General features: G+C 48.0%; 1 protein-coding gene across 1 annotated transcript in view; it reads left to right on the forward strand.

The window, feature by feature from the left end:
- The window catches only part of LOC142582164 (acetylcholinesterase-1-like), a 41,526-nt gene extending 22,610 nt beyond the window's left edge, over window positions 1–18,916 (forward strand). Inside the window, exon 4 of the mRNA XM_075691558.1 lies at window positions 14,890–18,916. Within this exon, the coding sequence (XP_075547673.1) occupies window positions 14,890–15,184 (295 nt within the window). The 3' untranslated portion in view covers window positions 15,185–18,916. The remainder of the gene's footprint in view (window positions 1–14,889) is intronic.
- Window positions 18,917–19,533: the final 617 nt, after the last annotated feature.

A 19,533-nucleotide genomic window follows, 5' to 3' on the forward strand; every position in this document is an offset into this window, starting at 1 on the left:
CGGAATCAGCGGCGTCTAACGAATCAATCTTAATAACACACGCTAGTTGAGAGAAAGCGATAACCGCACTCACTTCTCACAGCTTGCGAACTTCACGCGTTACGACGAATGGAGCCCAGTTTGGTGATAGGTTAGAGCCGTGGCTTCGATGGGTGCCTCTATGTTTGTTGATGCAAAGCTTTTGGGGCAGCGTTTGAGGCTCCCGATAAATCAGTGAAATTGCGTACCCGACGCAGAACCCAAACGTAGTTTGCGTCTCGCACATGCGCAGTGGTTTTTACGCTATTTCTTTGGGGCCCCAAAACGTTTGGGTCCCCTGTGCTAAAACTCTCTAATAAGTGTTTTACAACTGGCGCAAAATTTTGCCCCTCGTGGTGAAAGAACTCCACCAACCAAATGTGGAGAGAATTGGGGGAAGATTATGTCCAATGGGCATTCGAAGTTAAATGTATGAGGATGAATATAGCCTTGTATTCAGAAGGTGCTCTGCCGTTATCCACTACGTTTTCCTGTGTCCCGGGGGAGCTCTAGATGACATCGAGTTTACATTTTATGAAAATGGGCATTTTTAAGAGTAAGGAGTGACAAGAAGTAACGTTTCTGGTTTAATTATGAGCTTTGCAATTAATTACCGAACCCTCGTTTTCTCCTGATTATTGTGCCTTATTATGAGACGCCCTAGGTGTCCTCGACGAAATAATATTTCCTGGAAATAGGAAGCAGTGTGATGTGTATGGAATGCAAAATTTCTTGTTTAGTTGTTTTCAGTAAAAGAACATATGCAAGCGCGCCATGCAGTCTTATTAGTATGTTTTAAGAACTTTCGAATTAGGCTGTATACTGAAATAACTGTAACAGCCACCGACACCAAATTTGGTGGAAACTGGGCGAACATAATCACTACTGTGCATACAGCTCGGAATGTTTGTTGGTGAGGTGTTTTGGTGAAAAACACTCGAAAGTGTTATATGCTGGCAACGTTTTAAAGTGTGTGGTTTAATTACAGGTCCCTGAAATTGGTATTGCCACTGCTCTAAAGAAACAGCTTTTTCTGGAAACTGGGCTGTGATCCTGCAAGGTCGTACAACTCAGTCTTTAGTTAATAGGTTAAGGACAATAAGATTTAAACAATACCTTTAGTTAACGTCATAGTCACATCTTGGGCAGCCAGTAACATTCTCGTCCGAGCAGCTATAATCAATGAAGAATGGCGCAAACGAACAGGGACTAGATAGAAAACCTTGAGTATGGATTACCAACACGCCACAGATTAACAACTATAATCTTCACAAAAATTATGATCGGCGTTCCCCGTAAGACAGCAACCGTTGTCTAACAACGGCGAGGACGATCTGAGATTGCGCCTACATGTAGTGACCATTGGTCGCCGGTACGAGCCAGTTCAGATTTTCTCTGTAGAGAATATCTGGTAATAAATGTTCGGCAGTGCTTCAGCAGTTCTAGTCCACCATGGGCCCAAAAGTCCAGTTTCACTTCAATGGTGCTATGTACGTTATTCCTGCAGGTAGCACTACTTGAGGAAGTAACAGTAAGTCCTGATATGCGCGCACTCGTGTTGGGGACAAAGTCTATAGGCGGTGTGTTGATGCGTGATGTCTTCTTCTTAGCAGCCGAGGCGGCCAGCAGCAGGCGTATCCAGGGAGAGAGAAGAGCAGGACGATGTTGACCACCCTATGCGTGCTAGTGTCGCTCAAAATTCGAATATCTGTCATGCCTTCCGAGGGGCGGGCTGACGACGACATCTACGACTTCGACTAAACGGAGTATGTAGGCCCTTTCAATCAGAAGTGTTCCATATCAGTCACATTTCATGGCCATATCCTGTTCAGTAAAGTGTTCGACTCGCTCGGCCCTTCTCGATTCCTCGCAGGCCGAAGCTCGACACTGCACGCAGGTCGCTTCGTGTTGCACTGTTCGTGGGGGCACGCTCTGTACTGCAGGCACAGGGGCCCGTAGTAACGGACGCAAAAGCAGGTACGCAAAATGACTTGCGCATGCAGTGCGCCAGCGTGTCTGATGTGAGCGAGCAAAAACTCTCTGCACATATGGTACGAGCAGCGCATAACGATTTGACTGGCTAAAAGGAGAGCTGTTGGCGGGCACACTTAAAAGCCTGCGCTATAACCCGTCTCTACTGCGTGCGCCATCGCGCTGAATGATACGGGGAGCGTAATTCTTACGCTGAAAACGGTGGCTACAACCGAGAATTCGGCCGCGGAGTGGTGCCTTCTCCACCCCTGTCTGTGCAGCACGCTAGAGAATCTGCGACACTTACACTACTCTTAGACCAGCACCGCGCGCCGGCTAGGCGCACTTAAACGCTCGTATATGACTGCCTAGGCAGTACAGAGGAGGAGGTTTGTTTGCGCGCGTTGTATGCATTTGTCCCTAGGCATGCAGGCATTGCGGAGTATGGTCGAATTTGTTTACGCTGGGACGCTGGCTGCCGGCGCGGTGAAATAGGTGCAGCAGAGGGCACTGACGCCCCATTTGGCGACCATCTCGACTGTGTCTCGCACCTGCGGCGCTCGTGCTGTCAGTCGTGCCGGACCATAGCTTTCTCGCGCCTTACGGCGATGTACCTTCGAAATAACTTCACAGGTGTTTCCGTGGGAACAGTAGGGACCGTAGTAGCGGCCGGGCCGCATACATTGAATAGCTAGAAGTCAGAGCGCCTTAGCAACCGCGTTTGAACGCAAGTGGCTAAAAGGCCGTCGGTGACGCTTGGCGCCCCTGCAACCGCTATGAGAATACGTCGCACTACCCTAACGCCTCTTACGCTAACCTAACGTAACCTAACGTTAACCTAAGGTAACGTTAACATAATCGAACGTGGCCGCGACGAAAAGACAATAATCTTCACGGCGTAACCGCTGTGAGAATGCGCCGCGCCACCCTAACGTCTTTTACGATAAGTAACGTATAGTCTGGCGATATGGCTCATAAGAGCCTCTTCCGTTCAGTCCGCGCTGTGCCTCGAGAGCGACGGTGCACAGTTCACAGGTGCGGCCCTCGACAGATGCGAACGGACTTCAGTACTTTGACACTGCGGGCCCAGTATGGCAGTACCCAAAGAAATATGAAAAGGTGCATCAGTGACGCCGTTCTCTCTCTCCTCTTCATTACGAGTGCAGACCAACAGTGGCGCAAGCTTTCGCTGGCACGGGCTTCATCGCGACCTTCTCGTCTCTTTTTTCTTTTCTTTTTTTCCTTGCATGGTGACGCCAGGAATCGACGCAAAGCGTGCACTACTCCGTTCCGAACCTTGTCGCTTTGCTGCAGCTCGGATAATCACGTTTGCTAATAGCAGGAGGAGAATGAGGAGGAAATAAAGAGAGAAGGCAGGGTTGTTAACCAGAAATGCGTCTGGTTGGCTGCCCTACTCTGAGGGACGTGAAAGAGGGAATAGAAAGGTGAGATGGCGAGAGGTAGGGGAGGAGGAGGAAAGCCGCGGTGAGCTCGCGCACGCAAGCGGAGGCCCTGAGCAAGTCAAAGGCGTTCAGATAGGCCAGTCGCGCTGAAGAAAGCCAAAAGTGCCTTTACAGCTTAGTGGGCCGGTGAGCGACAGGGACGGTATTCAAGTAGCCCCTGAACGGATAACGGCCGCTCGTCCAGTTGTCGCAATGCGATAGATAATGTTGCTCTTTCCGATTGAAATCGATGACAGTGGCACAATAAATGTTTGATGTTCTCTTCGCCACCGCAGACTTCGCACGCAGCACTGTCGGTCATTTCAATGAAAGTAGTGTACGCCTTCGTTAAAGCCATTCGCAACCACAGCCGGTATAGAAGCGATGGGTCACGTCTGTGCAGCCTCGGTGGAGGTCGGAACTGGAGCGAAGAGTTCAGTTCGTGCAACCTGGTGCGCCTTCTATTTGGCGTGTTCCACTCTGTTAAAGGAAGCTTGCGTGCCAGGTGACGAAGCTGCCTTGCAGCGTGTCCTGGAAAGAGGAATGGGTACGCTGTGTTGTTCTTGATGTGCCTCTCGGGCAGCTTTGCTTGATCATTTCCACTGACCTCTCAATGTCCAGGTATCCATTGGAAAATAATTTTGTGGCCTTTCTATTTCAAGTCTTGATGAAGTTTGACAATTTCGTATCTTAGCTGTTCGTGAGCTCCACGTCGGAGAACTGATCGCATGCTGCGTAAAGCCGGTCTCGAGGCCCACGTACCAGGACTCTCTCTGTCAACAAATTGAAGCACATTGCGCATAGCCATGAGTTCTGCAGCCTTGGACGTCGTGACATGTGACGTCTTGAATCGCAGTGTTATTCCTCCTGTACGCATCAACGCAGCACCGCCAGAACTGGCCGATGTAGTCAATTTGTCATTATAGATGTGTATGTGGTTACTATATATCTCTCGTACAACAGGAGTAAGCTCAATTGCTTTAGTGCAGACGGTGGTAGATCTGACTTTATGATGTCCTGGAATTCTGAGATGTACTTCAGTATGGCACAAACACCCTGGAGGCGACACCGGTCTGGCTGCAGGTGTGTACTCCGATGTAAGCGAGGCACGATATGCACTGAGAGTTGTGCTAAATGACGTGCGGGGTCTTTCCATGCTCATTGCGGTGATGTGGTGGCAAGGGGTCCGGGCAATGTGCCTGGCATGTGCACGGCATGTGCACGCATTGTCTCGACGGCGATGTGCATCGCAGTTGAATAATTTGAGCAATCGCAATGGTTTCAGTCGTTGACGTACTTCGTGATAATTCAAGGCATATCCTCAGAGCTTGGGCTTGAATGCTCTCAAATGTACGCAAATTGGTTTTGCAGGTGTGTGATATAACAGGTAGGCTGGACCGGAGAGACCCAACAAACAACACCCTGTCCAGCTGTATCATGGATTGTGTGGACGCACCCCAGTTCTCTCCTGCAAGGAACCTGAACAGATGGCAAATAGCAATCAGTCGCTTTTTCACGTGGTTCACGTGAGGAGTCCAGGACAGGTCTCTGTCAATCACAACCCCCAAGAACCTGTGAATTCTGATGGACGATATCACTTGTCCGTTGATTGATATGCCGCATGCAGACATTGGCTTCCGGGTAAATTCCACCACTGCGCACTTTTCTCACGTCACCTCCAGTTCCTCGTTTACAAAGGTAGCATGATCGATGTCGATGAGGCCACCTTCTGAAGCCGAGCGCGAAGCCATGTCAGCCCTGAAGTCCAGATACTGATGTTGTAGGCGTACATAGCGTAGAACGGTGCTTGATAGGTCCTCTAGTAGTTCAGTCAAGGCTAGATTAAAATGCGTTGGGCTTACTACTTCGTCTGAGGGACTCCGCGGCTACTGTAATACTCTGGTGTTGGGCCATCCCCGGTGAGCACGTAGAATTATCGCAACCCAGATATATATATATATATATATTGCTACCAAGTCCTATCGCTTCTAACGCTTTAAGGATGGCTTCATGGTTGACATTCTCATAAACGCCTTTAACTACTAGAAACGCCAGCAGACAAGCGTTTACAGGCCTTCTGGAATTCGATGTTACCAAGTCGACAACATTGTCTATAGGTGAACGGCCGCGCCTGAATCCTGTCAACGGCTACGGATAAATTTCACAGTGCTCTAGGTATCACTCTAGATGGATTAAAACCACCTTTTCCCATTACTTTTCTTACACAAATAGCAAGTGCGATCGGACGGTATAGCGCAATGTTCAAAGACGACTTGCTAGCTTTGAGAAGCGTTATCAGGCGACTTGACTTCCATTCTTGGGGAACCATGCCAGTTTGCCCCGAATTGTTGCACAGGAGCAGGAGTGCTTTTTGAGCTCGTTCACCAATGTTGCACAGAGCGCGGTATGTAATGTCATCTGGTCCTGGCGCTGAGGAACGCCTGCATAAAGCAAGCGCAGCCTCCAGTTCCTCCGAAGAAATAGGGCACTGTTGCGACTGGGGGTCCGAAGATGTGGCATGTACTTTGCTCGTGGAGGAGTAAGGTAACGTGCGGCTGGGCCCGATATCCAGGACGTTTTACAAATACGTTTATATTTACATATTTACAAGAAAATTCAAAGTATTACAGAAAAAGTTCATCAAGTTGTAGCAGCCGATTACTCCCGCCGTCCTTTGCTCTTTTTACGCCCTGCGTGGTCATTGTTCAGTCACTTCCCCCAATCCGGCGTCAGTAGACCGATCACATCAGGTCCCACCTATCCGGAGATCTGTTACCCTTTCCCTCCGAAGGGAGCTTTGTCGGAAATACACGCTGATCACTGGGCAGGGCGAACGGCCGGTTACAACAGCACTCCGTACGGGGATCACGTCAGACTGGTGAGTGTTCGTGAGCCTGCACTTCCCGTTGAACTTGCTTCACCGGCAATCCTCCTACAGAGGGATTCTGTGCCTTCAATCCCTTCGCATTGAAAGAGCCAGGGAATTAAATGGGTGGCGCTGTCCAGGGGTTGCACGGAGGCCATGAACAGTTCTCCATATAACAGACAAAGGATTCCAGGGATCCAGAGACTCGCAGAAAGACATCCATGGTTATGAAAACCAGCTTATTCATACGACGCTGTATTTTCTTTTGTGTGCGTCTGACAAATTTAAATCATGAATGGACTTTGTGCGCCTATATCTTCGTTCCGCAAGTACCACGCCCCCCTGTACTTACTAGCAATTGTAAAGTCACGTCCCGGTAAACGCAGGCGCACTGGGCGTTGGGTGGGAAGCGTAAACGTGAGCGGCTTGATAGGTGCTGTCACCTCGTGGAGCAGAGCCGCAAACACAGAGCTAACATTTCATCAGGCAAGTATATTCTACTTCGCTGCTGATGCAAATTTTCGGCAGCGGCGAATAAAAAAATTTTAATTATGGGGTTTTTCGTGCCGAAACCACTTTCTGATTATGAGGCAAGCCGTAGTGGAGGACTCCGGAAATTTAGACCACCTGGGGTTCTTTAACGTGCACCTAAATATAAGTGCACGGGTGTTTTCGCATTTCGCCCCATCGAAATGCGGCCGCCGTGGCCGGCATTCGATCCCGCGACCTCGTGCTCAGCAGCCTAACACCATAGCCACTGAGCAACCACGGCGAGTAGCGGCGAATCGTGACACAATTACGCCTATACAAAAATTTAGACCAGCAGCGAAAAAGAGTACACTTTGTTACTGCAATACTAGCTCTGTGTTTGCATGGTTGAGCTTTGTCCCACCAGGTGACTGCACCGCTCCAGCCGCTAAAGTTTACGCCTATGCCCCTACGGTAAAACGCCCAGTCCACCTGCGCTAACTGGAGTATCGGAGAAGCTAAATCTCCCGCGCGGTATTGTGATAGCAATTATATGGACACTCCAGGCCCATTTCTGCCACCGCCGTGAAATTCCATATGAAGCCCCAACACGATAACATCGCCTCCGAGCGCCGTATGCGAGTGAAAGCTTGCGAGGTTTAGCCGACGGATCGCGTCTTAATCTTGCGCGCGCAAGCGAGGAAAGCCGCGCATAAGCGCACCGTCTTCCCTCGCGCGCTAGGCACGGGGGGGGGGGGCGAAGTGGGGGGGTCTTCTACTTCGGCGGTTGCGGCGTGCGGCGCGGTTGCGCTGGTGCACATATTTTGAATGCGATCTGCGATGTGTACTCGGTGGGCGGTCGCAAAAACAGCTATCCCTATTTCGTACAGATGTATGCTAATTCGCTATCGCAATCGATGCTTCGCCTTTTGGGCGAAACTGGACGTTTATATCTATCTGCCACGTCGTTTATCCTGGCTACCGCAATTTTAATGCGAAAACAGTATATGCCTCATGAAGCGGTAAATGCGGCGTCCGGCGTTATTATCTGATGGTACCAAAACACACGTGACCAAGTGATGACGTCACGTTCTCGGCGCTAGACCTGCTGCGGCTCGCACTGCAAAATGACACAGTGAACAACCGTGGCCCACACCCAAAAAACTGACCTGGCTCATTCCAAAATTGCATTAAGGTGGATTTAAGTGGATTGAAGTTAAGGTGGATTAAGGTTGGTACAAATAAGAGCAATGTCGAATGAGGTGGAGCTTTAATTTAAGGCCATAGGTTAGACCAGCCCTCATACTTTCACATCACAGAAGGATACGGTCAACTGCAACGAAATTTCACTTGGGCTCATTTGCCTATAAATGCTTAGCATATACTATAAGTATAACCTTGGCAAATCTGCGGGGCTAGTAATTGTATAATTTTCTTATTAGCAGCATTTAAATATCGCCTACGCAGACGATGCGTGCACCTGGCGGTAAGCGGTAGCGATGCGAATATGGCGAAGGTTGGAGAACCGTACAGGACTGCCGATCTGTCATTTGGGCCTAGACGTCCAGGTGTGTCGCTCGTGCAACACGCGCAAGTTGATGGGTGTTTTTCTCGGCGTGCTTTCTGTTGCGCAGGCAATTTGAGCTGTTGGAAGAACTTCTAACACGTTGTGTGGCTGTCGGGTGCTCGAACACGTACTCGGGCACGAGCGATGGCTGTACAGCATACAGTGTTGAGTAGAGGAAGCCCGAACACATCTTTCCTGTCTCAGCTTTCAGAGCGCAAGAGTGCACCGCGGCACAGCAGCCAAGAGTGACGCGGACCAGCCAGCGCGCACAAATCACGTAAACTGCAGTTGACGAAGTAGCATAAACTACATTTCAACAGCACAATCAACTACCTATGCAAAATCTGCTTGGAAAACGTTTTCTCTAGATGACTATAAGTACTACATATATATAAGCCGCAATGACGCACGAAAGCCATAGGTATAGGTTGTATTCCGGCACAATATTCACCAACGATCATTTCATGTAGTGCACCACCTTCGAGACATTTCGCGCGTGCGACGCGTTGAAGTAGACGAATGAGACACTTTCTGACATAGCGATAGAAACGCTGTCAGCAGGAACCGCATGGTGCATTTGCCACCAAGGAGAACGCGGCGCGGCGGCCATCGTGTAGATGCAGCGGCAAGCCATGCAGGAATGCGATGTCGCAGAGCGAAATGAGCAAAATTTATCACGGCTCCGGCCTGTCTGGCCGTGAGTTTAGCGCACCGAGCCTACGGCCGGGCTAGAGGGTAGACCGGGTAGACCCCTCTAGCCCGGCCCAACGTTAACAGAAGAAGAAGTAGTTTAATGACTGGAAAATGTAGAGAGGTCGGACGTTAACAGATACACTTATAAACGTTGGCCCGGCCGTGCCGAGCCTCAGCTACTTACCACAGATGTATAATTTCACATGGTCACGAAGGCGCGGTTCAGGTGTGGTCCCGTGCGATTGAAGCGAGACTACATCTTCCGGGGCAAAACACTAGTCGATGAAAATTATACATCAAATACGTCACCAATGGTAGCATTTGAAAAAGTACAGGCAATGTCATTACAGTAGGAGAATGTGAAGTCACAGGCTGTTTGCTTTCATCCACGAATAATTATGAGTACGAAGCTTTACAGGGGTGGAATCTTAAGAGGAAGCTTTAGCTAGGGCCCAACTCCGACACGGCTATTAGATTAGTCGGATGATCCCACCGCTGTTACCAGTTGTAGGAGTTGTCGGACGATCTCGCCGCTGCCACCATTTGAAGGAATTAAAGGTCGTAGAGAGGAACTTGGGAGGAACTAGGCGTACAGGGTTTATTTACAGTATTTACATTTCAAACAAGAGATAGATCGACAGTCTAGCGTGGCTCCCAAATGGGGCACGCAAGACGAAGCATACAGCAAACGAGCACACAGCTCACAAGTACATTAACGAGCACGAGCGCTCGAGCACAGTGTAGCAGCGACAAACAGCTGCTTATAAACACTCCGCTCGACGTCATAGTTCCACGTCATCGTAGATGACCCGCCTTTTTGGAGGGGGCGGGCTCTCGACTTGGAGGAGGAGGGCTTTCGCACTCTGGATAACCCCAGCCGGCGCCTCTAAATTCCAGAGTGGACCTCGCACAGTGGCCTCCGCCGCTGTCCATTGTCTGGCGTCTTCAAATGCCCGTGAAAAGGCACCGCGGCGGGTGTTAGAAGGGCCGGCGGTAGAAGGGCCGGCCCTTCTACCGGCCAACACAGTAATTGCGAGAGAGACTTCGTGGACAGTGTCGGTGGCAGAGATCTAGGCCACTCCGACTAATGCTTCGCTTCCGACCGACCTCTGGGAGCTGCAGGTCGGTGGCAATGAACCGCAGCGCGCAATTCCTTCCTCTACGTGGAATTACCACTGGTACGCTTGTACGAGAGCCTCCTCCAGTTGGTAGCGTAGCCTGCAAAAGGTATACTTAGAAAGCCGGCAGGGGGAGTGCAAATAATTATCCGTCATCTCTTCGAACGCGTATCGCACTTCTAACCGTGATCCACACTGTAAGAGCAACGTCAAGCAGACCAGAAGGGCAAGTGATAGCCTCCGAAGCAACCAACGCACGCGCGCGTGACGCCCACATGTCTCTTGGGTCGTGCGACCGCCGCGCGCGGCCAGGGTCGCAAGCCACAGCCAAGCCACAGCAACGGAACCCAAAGCGGACTACTCCTTCGCCGTTTCCGCTCTTAGCCAACGACGGGTTCGCTGTGAAAATGATTGACAGATGCGTGACGTGATCAAAATTTGCGGTGGCGCCCCGCTGTCTCTGACGACCTATGGCGCAAGCAAAATTTTGACCAATGAGGTGAGGCCAAGTGAACGGTTCCCTTTCCGAACCATTTACAAGTTTCTGCCCCAGGCTTTCTATATTTTGCTCGTGGCGATGCACGCCGAGTTTGCGAAGGTTCCATTACACTATTTAACACTGTAATGTCGTCAGAACTCTTATGCGTAGCCTAAAAGGTAATGACAATATCTATTGTACTAACCTTATAATATTAGATCAGTAACTTTATTTTTTAACCGCCTTTTCACAAAATAATAAGCTTTAGCTATGACGTCAGTGCCACAAACACACAAAAAGAAAGTACAGGTGGCACGCGTGCTGTGTTAGTGAAGGTTAAAGTGTTTTTTTGTGAATTATTTTAACGTAATGTTGATTTAATCTTAACGAAATAACAGACGTGTGTTGGTAGTAACAACACATGCATGTGGTACTTAGTTCAATACCTATATGAACCCATTGCTCTGAATTCATGCAAAACTATCAAGGTTCACCGGTGTAATGCCTGCTGTTATAGAATGACGTCTATAAATACAGATGGGTGTACTTGTAACCGACCGTGACGCGGTGCTGTGGCGAGTGTTCTCACTTACGCTTCATTTGTACTGTTGTTCCCTCTTTGCATGCGATGTGACGTGAGCTGGCGCAGTAGACGACTTGGCACAACAATTCACGAACGGCAAACGCTGACTTTTTTGCTCCGAGAAGTTGGCCCCGCGAAATGTAGATAGCGCTGCCATGCTTCCATAAGTCGTCATTGCACATTGCAAGGCGTATGGGTTTCTGTGGGAGCTTCGCTACCTTAGTACTTGTCTGCATAAAGTTTCCTGCAATAGATTATACGGAACTCTGGCACTGCAGTCGTTGACCTACCATGGGAATGATGGAAAGTACATGGATTTCTGTGATATTCGTGCTTGTGAATTCAGACGTTCTTGTGGCTTTGATTATTACGCTTTTTATGTCTTCATTGTCGTAAATTTCAGAGCAATCTATACTCTTCGAGCATGTGTTGGTGGACTAGTTGGTTAAGCATGATTACAAAGACAGCGCCGAATAAAACAACACACGAAGAAGGGGTCTCGTGTCCCCCTTCTTCGTGTGTTGTTTTGTTCGGCGCCGTCTTAGTAATTATACTCTTGGAAGTGCAGAAGACGTTGTGAACATGCGCAATCGCTACTAATTACAACGAATGAGCTTTTCGAGATGGCCAAATCGAAGCACGTCAAGCGTCTCAAGGCACTGGCATGCCGCGATAAATGTATAAGGGCGTTTCACATCGCTCGTCGATGCATAGCTCCGTGGCTTAATGGCTTCAATTACAGGTCTTTGTGCTAGAGGTCCTGTGTTCGAATCCGGCCCTCGGACAATTTTAATGATGTTCATAGGATTACTTATTACGCAATACATTGTCGAAAATTACAAGCTTACAAAGTCACAAGGTCGTTTGAGGCCAGAAGGACGAAGTTTAGGCAAATTCACGTACTTCCCATAATTCCCATACTGGAATGCACAATCACTCCCATTGCAGTTCCCGCAGACACTAGCGCCAGAGTTCCCTCTAGTAATTATTGTATGAAACCCTATGGTTGTCTGGTCGGTCGACGAGTCCGACGCTTCCAGCGTGCCAGGCAGCGGCCTGCGAAGTCGAACGAGTCATGCCGGAGACGCTGAGATCACCTTAAAGGGGCGTTGAACCACTTTTTGTCGAAGTGGAGAAAGGCATTTGAAGTGAAAATAGACTACTTCGGAAATACTTGCCGCAGAAAGTACTTCACTGCGTTCATCAAAAGCGGAGTTCTTGGCACTCAAACATGGCCTCCGCTGTGCGCCCGTGTCTTCTTCAATGCCTTGCACTGCGAAAGCTACGGCGAAGTGGGGCGTGCCTGCAACGCTCCGCCTTCTAATTGTCACCGTGGCGGGCAGTTAAATTTTCATTTTGGATGTAAACGCACACGCCACGACTTCCGACTTTGGTGCCTACGACGCGCTAAGCAGAAGGCAAACGCGACTGTCCTCAGCGAGCCGCAGTGCGCTTAGACAGTGGACTAGTAGCGGCAAGCACCTCGCGGCGGCCCTGTATCGACTCTTTCTAGCCGATCACAGCTACTAATAGCAGTCGCGTATGGGAACCCGCTTTATTACGAAATAAATCGTAAGCTTGCCTCTTTAAGAAAGTAAGGAGGCTGGCTTCTGTTGAAAAGAGAGCGTTTGAGAGAAAGGTGATTTCTCGACCCGCTTTTAAGCTCCACGTACGACAGCAAAACGTGGCTGAGATGTTCACAGAAGCGTACACTTTAAAAAAATGTTAACAATCTTTGGGGCTTGTCTTGTCCCCAAACAACAATCGTCATCTGCCTTGCTTGCGTTTCCTCTCTTAAAAACTCGGCGCTCGCTAATTTCCTGTCGAGAATGCTGTGTCAAGCTGATAACGCTCAAGCCGTTCGTGACTATGAAGTACCAGGCTCGCAGCGTTAAAGCAAGGAAATGCAGGCAAGACAGATGACTATTATTGTTTGGAGCCAAAGGAGCCGATTATTGTTTGGAGCCTTTGGGTTTACAACCCAAAGGGTGTAAACTTTTTTTTAGTGTATGCTACGTGCGGACTAAGTTATTTCACCAAGCCCGACGGTTGGTTCAGGGCCCCTTTAACCCTGCACTTTTAAAGGGGCCTTGAACCACTTTTCATCGAAGTGGAGAAAGACATTTGAAGTGAAGATAGACTATTTTAGAACCACTTTGCCGCAGAAAGTACTTCAGTGCGTTCAGCAGAAGCGGAGTTATCGGCAATCTAACACGGCCTCAGCTGTGCTCCCCTTCGTTCTTCAATGCCTTGCACTGCAAAGGCTACGGCGGAGACGTCAACGCGGCGCGCAGCTCAAATTTCCGATTTGGTGCCTATACCGCGCTCAACGTAAGCCAAACACGGCTGTCCTCAGAGAGCCGCAGTGCGCTTAGCCACTGGACTCGTGGCGGCACCTCGTGGCGGCCGCGGTGTAGCCGAGCGCAGCGACCAACAGCAGCCGCGTATAGGAGAGTGCTTTATGACGAAATAGAGCACACAGAAAAGAGCGAGGAGCATGGGGTTTTTGAAACGAGAACGTTTGAGAAAAAGGTGGATTCGCGCTCCGCTTGCGAGCTCCACGGACCGCGTACGACAGCAGAGCTTGGCTGAGATGTTCACAACAACGTATGTTACCCGCGGACTATGTTATTTCACCAAGCCCAAGGGGTGGTTCAGGGCCCCTTTAAACGTGACCCACAGTAGCGCGGCGAACAGCTGTTGCCCCAGCGCAAGCCCACAAGTGCGCGCCGGGCTAGCGCTTTGTTGTTTGTTGTAGGCGCAAACTCAACACGCTCGCATCAGTGAAACCGAATTGTATACATTCTGCTGGTCAGCCAAGCTAGCGCGCGATGCACCCTGTTCCAGCGGCTCCAGCGTGCAAAAGGACAGTTCTATTCCCGCGCCAGCCACACTAGACTGTAGTGCGTCGCATTTTCGCAGACGTGGAGTAACTGCGTGGATAGCCGGACTAGATTCGAACCTTTACCTTGGCCACCCCAATGCGCTCTTCTTCGAGCGGAGGCAGAACGCATGCAGGCTCTGCTTGTTGAACGCAGGCAACCACATAGAGAAAACCGGCTTGACCCGGAGAATAATTCGCATTGAAAGAACATCGCGGGCGCGCAATGGCGTCGGCACAGCGCACGAAGCAGCTAGCAAAGTATACTAACTCTGTGGTAAGCAGACATGCGGGAACTGTTCGCTGATACACGGGAGCGGTATACGGAAGCAGACAAGCCGGTCGCTGGTTCTCTGCAGTCTCCAAATTACGTCACTTCCGGCAACTGGTAATGGCGGCGATATTTGAGTTTCGGTGTGAGAAACATTAATTTTTGCGAGCGTTTTGTGAAGCGCTCACTCGCATTTCAAGCATAACATTTTCCACAGAGGCTACTGTATGTCTTATCTGAAACGGGGCGTTTTACGCGGTTCAAAATTTTGGTTACAGTTGGCCTTTAAGTTACTTTTTTTTATAGTACAGCCGGCGCTAGAGGTTCTTTAAGGTAGCATTTTGCCTTTTCTTTTTTTAATTGTGCCACTGCGCGCTTTGAGCAAGCACACAGTTACACGCACGGAAATATATGAGCGTCAATGCACACACCGTGCCACTTTTTATAGACATGCTTGTTGCCTGTTCGCCGCTCAGCGCTTCTGCTTTGCTCGTTTAACTCTTCGCACTTGCACCTGACAATGGCACATGCAGGGATCCTGAGGAGGAAGATATAATGGAAGTCAAAAAGGAAGAAGAGGAGGAAGAGGAAGAAGAGGAGGAGGAAGAAGAAGAAGAAACAGAAGGCAGTCATTCTGGAAACACAATACAGCAAGCGAGTCCAGTGACAACACCAAGGACCTCCCTGTCCTCCTTCTCTGCCGCTCTTCAGCCAGAGCGGACTTTAAGTCGCGCAGGCAACGGAGTATCAGCATCAGGTTGTTTACAGTCACTGTTGCTGGTCGCTTCTGCAATCGCAGCGTCAATAGTCGGCAGTTTGACAGTCTAGTGCTGTTCTATTACACTAAGATAGACACTGTACGGACCATGCTGAGCAGCAGTGTTATGATGCATCCATAATTTCAGTGTCCCGTCAGAACAGTGTCTCTTAACTGACCAGCTTTACCGCACACACTTGCGTCATAGACATGGTTCTCAAAGGCTGCGCTCGTGTGTCTTAGCCTCTTCTCTGTTCTCGTCTTGTGCGCAAAAAGCTGCATTCGTGGTTGTCAACATAGCCTAAGCTACCAGGCGAACCCTAGTCGTACTCAGAGGCTAGACAGACATTGCTGGCAAATTTTGCAATGCCACGCCTTTGAGTAACTCTTACGAAGAGTAATTTCTTCTGTGTCGCATTTGAATATTGAAAAGTTGACGCTATATGAAATCCGCAACTAAACAGCGTGCGTCGAACGACAGTTGACGTTGAGTTTGCTAAACATAATTGAATGTGAACCTTCATGGGGTGTACGGTAGCGCGATTAAATGACGGGACAAAAGAAGACACACAGGGACACACACAGCGCTAACTTCCAACAATGTTTATTATCGAAAACCAGGTCGCACTTATACACTCAGCCAACATGAGTCACAGCCACGTGAACAGATAAACTATCAGAGCGAAACATCTTCGTGAGTGATACGTTAAGCCCTGCGGAAAAATTTCAGCTCTTTTTCAGAGAGAGCCAATGACGGTTTGCTGATACATGAATCCCCTAGGGCATCAATCTGCTCAGCTTCTATTATAAGTCTAGTGAGTTCGCACTTATTTCTACCAGTAATGATTGTTGATTCGAAGAGAGGGGAGCACTTATGTTGCTTACAATGAAGGGAGAGAAAGCCATCTGATACAAGTTTGTCCACTTTATTTTTGTGTTCGCGCAGTCTATCATTAATGCATCTATCTGCCCGACTGTCCGACGTAATACTTCCCACATGATAAGGGTATACGATATATAGTTTATGTCTTACAAGCTCTAAACTTCTTTCAGTGTTTAACTTGGCAGCTAGGAGCACTTTCTTTCTTTTCTGGTCTTGTTTTCCTGCACAGGCTGATTTGTTTGTTAGGTGCAGAAAAAACATCAGTGTTGCCTCGGCGGGCAATTTTCTTTAGGTCGTGCGACAACCGGTGGGTATAAGGTATCCCTGTTGGTCTTTTTTTCTCTCGGTTGCTATTTCCTTCCGCACCTTCATAAGTCCCTGACTGCTGCAGTTGCCTAAGTATTCCCTCTGCAACTGATGCCAGAACACGATTGGGATAGCCTGCTTCATGTAGCAGCATGGCCTGTTGTGTGAATGCTTCGTCAGTGCAATGATGGCATGATTGAGTAAGTGTGTTAGTAAAACGCATTTTCGCAATTCCTCTTTTTACCAGTTTAGAATGGGCTGAATGATATGACAGCAACGGTTTATTTGTCCTGGGACTGTAACACCAGCAAGTTAGATCATCACCGAAGGTAAATTTAACATCAAGCAACTTGATCTTCTGTTTTATGGGCACTTAGAACGTAACTTCCAGTGGACAAATACACTCGCGTATAATATTACTAACAGCTGAACACTATGTGTCAAAGTTGCCTAGCTTAACATTGACAAACACTAAATAATCATCAACAAATCTAAATATTTTAATAACTTTCGTATCATTGATGCGTGAGCACAGGTCTCTGTCTAGCTTGGCTAAGTGCGATCTGGTTTTCGATAATAAACATTGTTGGAAGTTAGCGCTGTGTGTGTCCCTGTGTGTCTTCCTTTGTCCCGTCTTTTAATCGCGCTACCGTACACCCTTTGAAGATGCATTCCCAACAATCCCACATTTCAACCCTCGTGAATGGGAGCGTTTTGACAACAACGTCACCATAGTGACATCTCCTTCCATAAAAACATGTCTATTTGCCCATATGCAGACCCGCCGCGTGTTAATAGGGGTTTTATATAGGAAGCCCTGTCATCACATCAAATTATTAGAGATACAGGATATAGGGCATATGTGCTTCTTAAAATATAAATTTACAATGTAATTTAGCTGCAAGAGCCTAACATACATCTTAGAAAACTGTATTTCCTTGGGTGGCACTGTGTTTTAGGTAATTATTTGAGCGGTTGTACAAACATGCATATATCATATTGAGCAGCGTGGGGGCCAATGCTGTCGACAGGTTCACATCGACTTATAAGCGCATGGTTCAGCAAAGTATTCTGTCCACACCAACAAAGCAGAGCTAGTTTTTAAAGGTACTTTTACTGCTCCCTGCAGTCTTTGATGCCCTAGTGCACGCATGAAAGGAACCATCTACTTGCCACTAAATTACGATTTTTGTTCAGCTGAGCTGGACACCGCGGTAACTTGATTCAGCAGTACAGCACACATATTTCTTACATCTATATGTACACATATAGCATACATGCTGCGCATATAGCATACACCCATATGCGCACACATCGCATGTTGGTGTTACATGGCCTATGTAATACGTCAGACACCATTACAATCATAATACTACTACGGCAAGAAAAGTGAGAAAAAAAGTCGCAGTTTCGCCTGAAATGCCAAGCACCGATTGCGGTAGCAAATTAGAAGACAGCTATACGAAGGATTGACTTTAATAGTTATGTTAACGATTTAGTGAACATTGATAGAGACTCACATTTTATAATGTATGCTGATGATACCACGTTATATCTTTCATCTAAAAAGCCAATTGAGTTAGTCTCAAAGGCAAATATCGTATAGGAAAAATTATATAAGTGGTCAGTCAAGAACGGCCTAAGTATGAACTCCTCAAAGACTAAAGGAGTGCTATTTCGGGCTAAAAATATGCAGGTCAATTTACAAGAAAACCTCAGGATTAATATCTCTACGATTGGAATTGCTGAATCTGTAAAATCTATATAGGTGTACACTTTGACCAACACATGAGCTGGAATAAACATGCAGATTTTGTTGCAAGCAAACTGTCCCAAATTTCTGGTTTGATCTGCTCACTGAACTCTCTCTCCTGTTCCATTAAACAGTTCATATATTATTCCTGTTTCATGAGCCACTTAAACTACTGTTGCCTTGTGTGGGGTATGCCTTCTGCAACAAACATTAAGAAATTGTACGTGCTACAAAAGAAAGCAGTTTGTGCTATATGTAACAAGCCGTACGATTTCCCATCTGCCTCCTTACTTCAAGAGCTTAAAATTTCGAAAATTGCAAATGGTATGGAATGCCGTCTGGCAATAGCCTGTAGAAAGGAGCACAAAATCAATATAAGCCTTATACAGTCAATAGCCCAACTCAACAAGCGTGAAGCTCTTTACACAACCCGATTTCCGGAATACTGGTACACACCCCGCTCACGTACCCATTATGGCATGCTAATGCTATGTTCTAGACTGCCTAGGCTACTCAATGAACTGAAGAGTAATGAAATTTATGTACTGTCGTATTCTCCAGTTGATCTTTTTAACTTTTTCACGCCTCTAAATGATTCAGTTATGTCTTTCTTCACGTCTAAACTATGTCTGATTCAATTATGATTCAAATATGTCTTTCTTTACTGACTAGATATCAATATCTTTGTATTTACATAATCGCAAATTTTTTAGTCATTACGAAATAAGTTGCTCCAACCTGCTACTCAGATGTTTCTCGGTTCTTGGGACCAGTCAAGCCGCCATGAGCAGCTTTTTTTCCCACTTTCCCATCACAACACTGTATTGCACTTGTTTTGTGGAAATAAATATTCATTCATTCAAGTAAGGATAATAGTTTTAGCGGTCGTATAAAGTTGCAAACATTCGCTTACTAACTAAATTAACAATGATAGAATATGTAAGCTCGACTGAATGAGGACGTAGACAGAAAGATACACAACGACAGCGCTGTCTCTGTGTATGTTTCTTTCTACGTCCTCGTTGAGTCGCGCTTACAGATTCTATCATGGATTCATACCAACTATATAGCCCGCCAACGTGTTTTAAGTAAATTAACAAGCACGGTGTCCTGCGCGCACTGGTAAACATGAACAGATCTCGTTCGATGAGCGCGGAAACTCGCTGTGAATATGCTGGAGTGAGGGATCGCGGCAGCAGCTGTGAGCGAGTTGACCTTGGTGCATCTCTCGCTTCAACGCGAGCAAAACATCGAAACACAGCGCATATGAAGCTACCGGTACTACGCGCACTCCGCAAACACCGCACACCACTTTAAAGATGAGACCCGCGCGGGTGCGCACTTTGGCCACGTCACAGACCGCTTTCAAGATACGGCGCCCGTACGGCCGCGCCGTAAGCAGCCGCCGCTGGATAAGAACGCCCGTCGTGCGACCAGCCTCCCTCGGTATCCCTCGGCTGACCCCCATGCCTCGCGCG

The sequence above is a fragment of the Dermacentor variabilis genome, chromosome 5 (genome assembly GCF_050947875.1).
Source record: "Dermacentor variabilis isolate Ectoservices chromosome 5, ASM5094787v1, whole genome shotgun sequence".
Classification (NCBI taxonomy): domain Eukaryota; kingdom Metazoa; phylum Arthropoda; class Arachnida; order Ixodida; family Ixodidae; genus Dermacentor; species Dermacentor variabilis.